Source organism: Aulonocara stuartgranti (assembly GCF_965226115.1).
Source record: "Aulonocara stuartgranti genome assembly, chromosome: 9".
Lineage (NCBI taxonomy): Eukaryota > Metazoa > Chordata > Actinopteri > Cichliformes > Cichlidae > Aulonocara > Aulonocara stuartgranti.
In genome coordinates, this window is record NC_138960.1 from 11,248,598 (window position 1) to 11,258,286 (window position 9,689).

The 9,689-nt window shown below is 40.6% G+C and overlaps 1 protein-coding gene across 1 annotated transcript; it reads left to right on the forward strand.

Annotated features, from left to right (window-relative positions):
• Nucleotides 1–12: 12 nt before the first annotated feature.
• cngb3.1 (cyclic nucleotide gated channel subunit beta 3, tandem duplicate 1) lies at nt 13–9,686 on the forward strand. The gene is made up of 18 exons (XM_082546994.1): nt 13–289; nt 586–835; nt 1,443–1,509; nt 2,931–3,082; nt 3,183–3,482; nt 3,565–3,773; nt 3,855–3,905; nt 5,027–5,113; nt 5,206–5,270; nt 5,344–5,466; nt 6,742–6,883; nt 6,971–7,130; nt 7,608–7,705; nt 7,896–7,979; nt 8,126–8,244; nt 8,479–8,631; nt 8,788–8,920; nt 9,030–9,686. Exons 1-18 carry the CDS (start codon nt 194–196, stop codon nt 9,048–9,050), a joined length of 2,310 nt encoding a protein of 769 aa, XP_082403120.1. The 5' UTR covers nt 13–193; the 3' UTR covers nt 9,051–9,686.
• Nucleotides 9,687–9,689: the final 3 nt, after the last annotated feature.

A 9,689-nucleotide genomic window follows, 5' to 3' on the forward strand; every position in this document is an offset into this window, starting at 1 on the left:
GGCTCCTGGAGAAAGGGGAGTGCCTAGAGGGACTTACTGATTCCTAGAATTTTATTTGCTTCAGTCTGCTGTTCAGGTTTGAGGTAAAGACTCCACAACAAGCAGTTCAGGTACTCTTTCAAAGACCTAACATCTAAAAAAAAGAAGTTTGCAGAAGAAGCAGTGGAAAGGTCAGACTCTTTTCTGTCTGGCCATGTTCAGCAGGTTAAAGAAGCTGATCGGGGCTCCTGAGCCTCGTCCTGCCCAGGCTGCTGCCGCTCCGCCTTCTGCCCCGGCTCCACCGGCTACGGTAAGAGCTTAAATCTCCCTTTATTTTAAGTTGACAAACACTGTGTTCATCCAGTGGACACACCATTCAAATTAAACATTAATCAGGTTCATTGGCTTCTCCAAGCTTGTCAGACTGAGTTGTATTAAAATACACAACAGGAGGTGAAAGCCTCTGAGGCAGCTTGACACTAACATGGACAGGAGCTGTCACTGGTTCTTCAAAACATAGGCTGGTGCTGCACAGGTTGATACTACACTGGCAGGCTAATCACTGCTATTTGTTCTCTTCCCTCTGCCTGTGTTTTAAATTTACAGCAAGAAACGCCGCCAGAAAAGAAAGAAGAAAAAGAAGATCAGCCCACGAAAGAGGAGGAAAAGAAAGAAGAAGAAAAGAAAGAGGAGGAAAAGAAAGAAGAAGAAAAGAAAGAGGAGGAAAAGAAAGAGGAGGAAAAGAAAAAGGAGGAAAAGAAAGAAGAAGAAAAGAAAGAAGAAGAAAAGAAAGAGGAGGAAAAGAAAGAGGAGGAAAAGAAAAAGGAGGAGAAGAAAGAAGAAGAGCCAAAAACAGGTGAGATGCGTGTTTATCTGAGCTGAGTTCCACATTCAGTTACATTGTTATTAGGGTGATGGTCAAGTGGTTTGAAGGGAATGTTTTTTGGTCAGTATGTACCATCGTCCACAGATGTGAGAGGTGTTGGTTCGCTCTGTTATATGTCACACTCTCTGGCCTTGCTGTAGATTCACTAAATGTGTCTTTTAGTGGATTGTTAGACTGTCCATCTGCTCCCTGTTTCTCTGTGAATCACAGACAAAGGGATTGGTGTCATCTGGCTGATCCTGTATCACAAACAGTGAGCACTGTCTTGGGAAAGTTTAGGTTCCCACTGCTGTACTAAAGTAAGCAATAAGAAACAGCCTTCCTTCATGCTGTGGTGATCTTTTCCTCGTGTACCAGTGGTTTAAAATACGAACAGCATCCCTCGGGATATGTAAGAATAGAGGGCTGAATGTCAAATAAGCATGCGGTGCATGATGCTGCTCTGGTTGTTGAACTTTGCACTTGAATTGTTTTTTAAATATCTTTCTACAGTATAGAATCTGAAGGTTTTCAGTGGGGGTTCTGTAACAGTCATAGAAATGAAAAGCTAAAGAATGATGTTATATTTTTCTTCCAGCTCCTGCGCAGGCACCTGCTGCTCCCGCTCCCACTGCTGCTCCTGCCAATCCAGAGGACATTGAAGGGTAAGAATTCATCATGCTTGTACTCCTTTTTCGGCTTATTTAAGGGCATTAGCAATTATTACGTTATTAGTTTTGTAATTACAGCCATTTTTATACATAACCCTCCATCATTAGAATCACAAATGTAATTGGACAATTGACTGGCAAGCAGTTTCATGGCCAGATGAGCTCAGCTCCATTATTTCGTGACAAATTAAGCAGATCAAATATCTGGAGTTAATTAATTAAGTGTTGAGCTTGTATTTGGTAGCTGAACCAGAATGATAGGAAGTGAAAAGTATGGAGAAAGAAAGAAGCAACTCATGTACGGCTAGCAGTGGAACTGGGCTGCTAGTGTTTATTTGCGATGAGGCTGCTGATAGAAGTAGCAGGATGAAGTGTTCAGAGCTATACTCTCTGCACAAATGGATGATGACCCACAGCACACTGCAAAAGACACCCAAGAGCTTCTCAAGGTAAAGAAATGAGCTATTCTTCAACTCCCAAGTGAGTCCCCTGATCTCAACCCAAGCATGCTTTTCAGTTCTTAAATACAAACCTGAATACAGAGAGAGACACAAACAAGCAACAGCTGCCGTAAAAGCAACTCAAGGGCAAAAACAAGGTATTTGACGACATCCAGACCAGTCTTAGAAACAAAACTATTTTAAAATTATGGTTAACTGATTACTTCTAAGCATCTGAAAATGGGAGACTATAGAAAAAATTTGCTGCAACTCCTAAACAGTTAGTGTAATACTTTTGTTAAACCCCCTGAATTACAGATGAAAGTAAATCAAACACATCCTGAGTGTTTTAAAGCTGGTTTCATTCTCCAAACACCCTCTAACATCATGTGCGTGTCTGTTAGTATTCACAGCAACCAGTTGCCTACATTTGAGGCATTTAGGGGCATCTGTAGAACAACCCAGTTTACGCTGTCCCTGTACGGGCACTGCACCAGGACACGTTAACTGTACTAAGAATAACTTGGCTCTCCTTTAGCTCTGCTGTTTTCATGAACTCTGAGCCGCTTGAGGACAAGAATAGTTACAGGTATATCTAACAGGTATCTAACAGTAAGGACTGATGACTCCACAAAGTCCCCACCCCCTCCCCAATGAGAGAGGTCTCTGGAGACCTTCAACACTTACTTTTCAAGATGTGATAACACTGTGACTTGCAGCATGTGACACATAAAGGAGGAAAGAAGATTAGGAGCTTATAGTGGTATTTGTGACTGAGATTGATCTGCCTGTGTTCTCATGCAAGCTGGAGTTGCTTCAATAGAATTTTAAGGGAATGTTGAGGAAATATATTAATGTCATAGAAATGTAACAAATGCCTGTTTAACAAGTGGAAAAGCAGCGCTGCTGTCGTCTCTCCCGGTGTCTACCTAAAGCTATGAGTTGCGTGTTTTATTCTAATTTATCTGTTTTTAGTGAAGAAGCGCCTCCTCCACCTGTTGTCTACTCCCGCTACACAGACGACACCATCCGATTTTTAGCCAAGAAGTTAAAAGAACGCACAGAGATACTCAAAGAGAAGGCCATAGACCCTTACGCCACATCTCCAGAAGTCACACCACCTGTCAGTAAGTGTGGTCAAAAACAAGCCAGCATGCTTAGAGAGAAAAACAACAACATGCAAACTAATGTCTTAAGTCATCGTATGCTTCTTTTTTTGCCTTTTAGCACCTATTCTGAGAAAGGATGACTACATCCGACTGAAGGAAGAGGAGCGCATAGCCAAGGAAGAAGCAGAAAAGAAGAAGGCGGAGGAAGCGGCCAAAAAGGCAGAAGAGAAGAAGAAAAAAGATGAGGAGAAAAGGTTGGAGGCCGAGAAGAAAGCCGAGGAGGAGAGACTGGCAGAGGAGGCCAAGAAGAAAGAAAGGATCCTCCCACAAATCAGCTGCTCCTGCTTTGACGTCCTCTTCCATCCAGTGGAGGAAAAAATGGATGTCATCTTGGGGACCACCATTGATCCTTTCACAGGTAAGCATCACACCTAAGCTCAATGAATTTTTTGTATTTGCCTTTAAATACTTGACAGACATTTCTGTCATTCTCTCTCCAGATCGTCGGTACATTTCCTGGTTGAGCTTCGTGGCATTGGCGTACAATTACAACGTCTGGTTTTGCTCCGCTAGGCTGGCTTTCCCTTACCACAGTGAAACTGCCAACCGCTACTGGATATTCCTCGACATTCTTAGCGACATTGTAAATATAATAGACATCATTGTTTGGCAGCCTCGCCTTCAGTTTGTCAAAGCTGGAGACATCATTGTAAGTCACAAACCACTCAGTCACATGTACCTGATAACATTTTAATAGTCTAATTGACTTTCGCACTTCTGTTGCTTGCAGAAAGACAGAGCTTTGACTAAGCTACATTATCGAAAATCACATCAATTTAAGGTGAGAACATGTGTCCAGTGGTGTAAAGTAACTAAATACATTTACTTAAGTACTCCAGTTAAGTACAGTTTTGTTCAACAACTGAAAAATAACACAATTAACATAATGTCAGGAATTGTGGTACTTGCTTATTTCAGCAAGATAAAGCCAAACTACACATATTCCAAATCCAAGACTCCATAAATGAGTGCCTTAATGTCCAAAACAACAAGCACTGGCACTGGCATGAAATGAGCATATATTAGAAATAAATAAATAAAATCCTATTTATTAAATGGTTTGAATTAAATTAAACACTTTATAACACTAAAGGCGACTAAAGATGTATTATTTGGTATTACGTTGTAATTAAATGTACCTACAAATATTGACAGGTAGGCACACTAGAACAAGAAAGTTAAAACTAAAGTGTTTGCAGGAAATAAAGAAATGATTGTAGTTTAAGTAAATATAAGTACTGCATAAGCAGTTTTAAGTTGTGTCCAATTTCATGGTAAGTTTTCAGAAAACGTTTTTTCTACATCATACAAACGCTGTAGTTTTTGGGGCGTGGGTCGTATTATAGAGTGGATTAATCTTACCTTTTTACATCTTTATTCAATATTCATTATGTTGCTGTGCACGATCGATGTTCTGTTTTTCACGTGTCCTTTTATCTTACTAATATATGTGTGATAAAGACTGTAAAGTGCTCTTGCAATGTAAGAATGGGAAATGTTCTTTGTTTTTGTGCAATATTACTAAGAAATTACATAATACATAAAAATAACTTACAGAATATTTTATGTCTCCTTTCCAGTAAAATACCTGAAGTCATGCAAAACTTTCTTAAAATGACTCACCAGTACTTACACTTACTTACAATCTAGTTATTTCATTGTTTTCTCTACTCTCTCTTTTTTGCAGACCGTATTATAAAGTGGTACAACATTAAATATATAGATTTGGATAGATGGATAGATGGTGACACTGCATTTGTTTTTTATCCACATTTTTGCAGTTAGAAGTTTGCATTGTTATATTTATATTTTTACTGAACCAGTTTTTATTCTTCTTTCATATCTGTGAGCTTTGCAGCAAAATCCAAAGTTTAACAAATGTTTGTATTCTGTTCCGTGTAGACTGATATAATCAGCATCCTCCCCTTCGACCTGCTCTGCCTGTACTTTGAATTCTCCTCGTTTTACCGACTGAACCGCTTCATCAGGGTAGGCAGGAGGATGCTAACTTCTTTTTATTGTACTTTTTTTCCATTACATTTTCTGATAAGTTCCTTTACTTTTCCCCCTGTGTGTTTTAGATTGGTTCCTTCTTTGAGTTCAGTGATCGACTTGAGAGTGTCATGGCCAAAGCTTACATCTGGAGGTGACTGCTCGTGAATCGCATGGTGTCACTGTTTTGTAGCTTTAGCGTCACCATTTCTGTCTTTCTGACACAGAGTTGCCCGCACCACAGGCTACCTGCTCTTCATGCTTCACCTCAACGCCTGTGCTTACTACGTCGCCTCAGTGCACCAGGGTCTTGCCACAACTACATGGGTGTATGACGGGAATGGCACAGCGTATGTACACCAGTTTGGGACCTAAAGTTCTACACTGTACTCTGGAGTTCACCGTGGAACTGAAACATGTCATTTCAAAAGAAAATATTTCATTTTTCCTTTTAATGAAACAATTTAAAACTCAGAGAGAGATGTGTATAAATAATCTCAAACAACAAAAAGCAGAAAGCAGGGGTTCTCTATTTAAAGGAAAGCTTAACAAGGCCAAGTCAAGCTGTGTCTATGTAGCGATGTTGTGACACGGTGAAACAAAAGTTTCATCATTACCAAGAATATTATAACTTGGTGTTTCCAAAACCAAATCTATTTCATTATTTAATGACACATATGCACATGTTTTTTGCTTGCTGGTATGCAGTATGCAGATGAAGATGATTATTTACCGTGCTGCGTGTGCTTGGGGAGATCAGCAGCGCCCTCTGTTGTATCCTAACGTGCACAGCATGCTCCGTGATTTTTGTAAGAGTACCTCCTGAACAAAGACCAGCTCTGCTTTATCCTTTTTTTAAATATTAATTAAGAATTGTGTTTTGGCATTCATCTTAGCTGGGAGCTACAAATCTAAATAATGTCCATTAATTAACTGCAGATTGATTAAACTCTGATATTAATAATTATTTTCAGCGTTATGCAAATCAAATGCGGCGCTCCTGAGGACGTTTAACCATACTGATGCTGACAGAGTGACTTGCTCTTGACTTTTTGTTCACTGAGTGACGTCGGCTGACTTACACAGAGTCCTGACTGACATCGCTCACTTTTGAATTCAGTTTAAAGAACTCGTATTGTTCTGTTTTAATAGTCCTGTATTTAAAAATGTTTATATTTTATGTTCATCTGTGGTAACGCCGTTCTTTAACCCTTTCATGCATAGTGGTCACTACAGTGGACACAGCTATTCAAAGGCTGTTTTCTTGTATTGGTGTCAGTGTTGATGGTATACTTGCACATAAACATTGGACACTGATGTGTCACTACATACTCTGCCACCCACTGGTCAGCCAGTTGTCCACCTTAGTGGACATGTAAAAAACTACATGTTTAAAAAAAATGAAGTTCAAAAATCTTTTTTTCATACCTAAAGATGAATAAAAATACTTGTGAAAACAATCCTGATTGAAGTTGTTATAATTCATGCATGAAAGGGTTAAAGTTCTTGGCCTGTCTCTTAGGACCATGTTAGAGCTCCTGTTGATCCCAGTAAACTAAAAGATTTACGACATGCCGTCTGTAGCTGTGGATAACTCCTGTCTTCTCACTCCTGTCCCTGCGCAGGTACCTGCGTTGCTACTACTTTGCAGTTCGCAGTCTGATCAACATCGGGGGTTTACCGGAACCTGTAACCACCTTTGAGATTTCCTTTCAGATGGCTAACTTCTTTATTGGTGTCTTTGTGTTCTCAAGTTTGATCGGACAGGTAGGAGGATATTCTTCAATGTTAATATTCCACCTGTTAATATCTATGACTTCTCTGTGACACTTTACATTTCTGCCTTTCTTTCAGATGAGAGATGTCATAGGAGCAGCTACAGCAGCTCAGACATACTTCCGGGCGTCAATGGACGGATGTGTTTCCTACATGAACACCTATACGATCCCCAAGCTAGTCCAGAACAGAGTCCGCACCTGGTACAACTACACCTGGGCAGCTCAGGGAATGCTGGGTGAGAAATGTATACCTCTCAGTTGTGTCCTCACCGGAAGAAGCTGATGAGTTTAAATGGGGAACAGGGAATATTCATCCACACAAATACATTTCTATATAAAAACAAACAAACAAAAGAAAACAAGTCGTGGCCACTGATCCTGGTTCTGCTGGAGATTTCTTCCTGTTAAAAGGAAGCTTTTACTTCCCACTGTCACCAAGGGCTTGCTCATAGGGTGTTTGATTGTTAAGAATTTTCTCTGTATTATTGTGAGGTTTTTACCTTACAATATAAAGCATCTTGAGACAGCAGCTGTTATGATTTGGTGCTATATAACAAAATGCAGCTGAAATGAATTGACGTTACAGCTGAGGTAATGAAAAAGACTCAGCCATTCCTTAAGGATTCAAGCATGACTAATAATGAGCCGCAAAAATGCACAGACTAAAAATCTGGAATGTGCTCACATGGAATCACACTGTCTGTCCTTCTCAGATGAGTCCGAGCTCCTGGACAAGATGCCTCTGGTGATGAGAATTGCCATTGCTGTGGACATCAACCTTGCCACATTCCAGAAGATTGCATTGTTCCAGGTGAGGCTGCTTAAGCTTCAGCACTCTAGTACCATAGAAAGTGTATTAGAGAAAGGGCGTGTGAGTGGACGGATAATGAACTGTAGTGAAGTGTAATGAAGTTATGCTGGCTGCTTTCAGAGATGAGTAAAGCAAAGCAGAGCTTCTGTGATTCAGTGAAAGTCAGTACTCACTACACTCTGTCCTTCAGGGCTGTGACCAGCAGATGTTAGTGGACATGTTACTGAGGCTCAAGTCAATCATTTATCTACCCGGAGACTTTGTTGTGAAGAAGGTTGGTGCATACATATGTGTATACATGTCTGTAGGTAACGACACGGCTACAAAGTAGCAAGCAACATATTTCTGAACTGTGCTGATCATCATGAAGCAACAAGGTGACCTGAGCTGAGTGTCACTGCGCTGATCTGTCCTCTGCAGGGTGACATCGGTAAAGAGATGTACATCATCAAAAGTGGAGCGGTGCAGGTGGTGGGAGGACCCGACAACAGCATTGTGTTTGTGACGCTGAAGGCCGGCTCCGTGTTTGGGGAAATCAGGCAAGTCTGCAGCATCAGGAAGGACAGCTGATGCTGTGAAACCTTTGTTACGATGATGTCACATTAACTTTGGGTGGAGATAATCTAAGAAGAAAAAAAAAAAAATCCTAGCAGTTTTTATCACGTCTTTAATGCTGCTTTTGTGAAGTTGTGTACATTGCGCAGTGGTTGTGTTGCTTTATTTTGGCCATAGTAGTAGGCCATATTGTTTTTTGTCTGCTTATCCAACCACAGTTTACTGCAGTCTGCTAAAGATGGAGGAAACAGGCGCACAGCCAATGTAAAAGCTCACGGCTTCGCTAACCTTTTTGTGCTGGAGAAGAAAGACCTGTTTGATATCCTCGTCCACTACCCGGAGTCTGAGAAGGTGCTGGCCAGGAAGGGCAGGTGAGCCGCTTATTAGTGCTTCAGGAACCGTATTTTCATTCAAATTTAAAAGTATCATATACCCTCCAAACCTCCATCCAAATCATTACGTTAAATGAAATTTAAATATGCATCCTTTTAAGAAATATGTGGTGTTTTTTTTTTGTCACTGTGAAGGAAACTAGTCAAAGCCAAAGGAGCTGTACCTGCTAAAGGTAATGAGGAGAAGCAGAAAGGACTGGCTCTGTTTGCACCAAAGCCACCAACGCCCAAGCTACTCAGAGCTTTTGCAAATATAAAAAAACTCAAGGTAAACGTGATGTGGGGAAGCGTGTTCTGCTGTAGGCCGTTTAAAAGCACTGATGGCTAAAGTATTTGTGATGTTGGGTCCTGTCATCACTTTGTCTTCTTGTCCACAGAAAATGGAAGAGACGAAATAGGAAGTGGATGTGGAGTGTTATTGAGAGTGTCTTCTACTTTTCCATTGCTACCAAAAGACCCATAATGGAACCGGTCTACAGCGACCAGAAGAGCTGTTGTGATTCAGAGGTTTATGTGACCTGATACTCTTCAGTTCAAACGTCTGCTGGAAGCAGCAAAGTGCTATGATTGGAAAGCACTAATAATCTCCCCCACACTCTTTGCAGATTCATCAGTATACACAGAACCGTCTGTAACAGGAGAGGACAACTGTTTGAAATTTGTGTCATGCAAATGATCGACTTTATATATTAAAAAAAAGAAAAAGGCAAAAATTATCCTCAGTTTCATTATTAGGTGTTCAGGGTGATGCGAAGCTCTTCCATCCCTGACTGGAATTCTCTCTGTGCAAAGAGCACAACCTAGTGGCTGAGTGACCTTTAAACTGTTAACTGAGCTGCTGGACTTGTAGTCTATTTGAATTTTGACCAAGAGGTGTAACCAAGAGTATCAAATATCAATATAGAAATGGTTCTGTTTGTTACTGGGTAGTCTGGGTTTAGCCCCAGTGTTTGTTGGATGTCCAAACATCACTGACACTGTAAATAACCAAAATACCTCTGATATATTGATTAAAGTTGTCTTTCCTCTTGACATGA

Excerpts from the sequence above, each read along its gene's own strand:
- cngb3.1 (XM_082546994.1), top strand. The coding sequence starts at position 194 with ATGTTCAGCAGGTTAAAGAAGCTGATCGGGGCTCCTGAGCCTCGTCCT. Across the intron at positions 7,980-8,125 it reads GAGACTTTGTTGTGAAGAAG|GGTGACATCGGTAAAGAGAT; the intron begins GTTGGTGCATAC and ends TGTCCTCTGCAG. Across the intron at positions 8,632-8,787 it reads GTGCTGGCCAGGAAGGGCAG|GAAACTAGTCAAAGCCAAAG; the intron begins GTGAGCCGCTTA and ends GTCACTGTGAAG.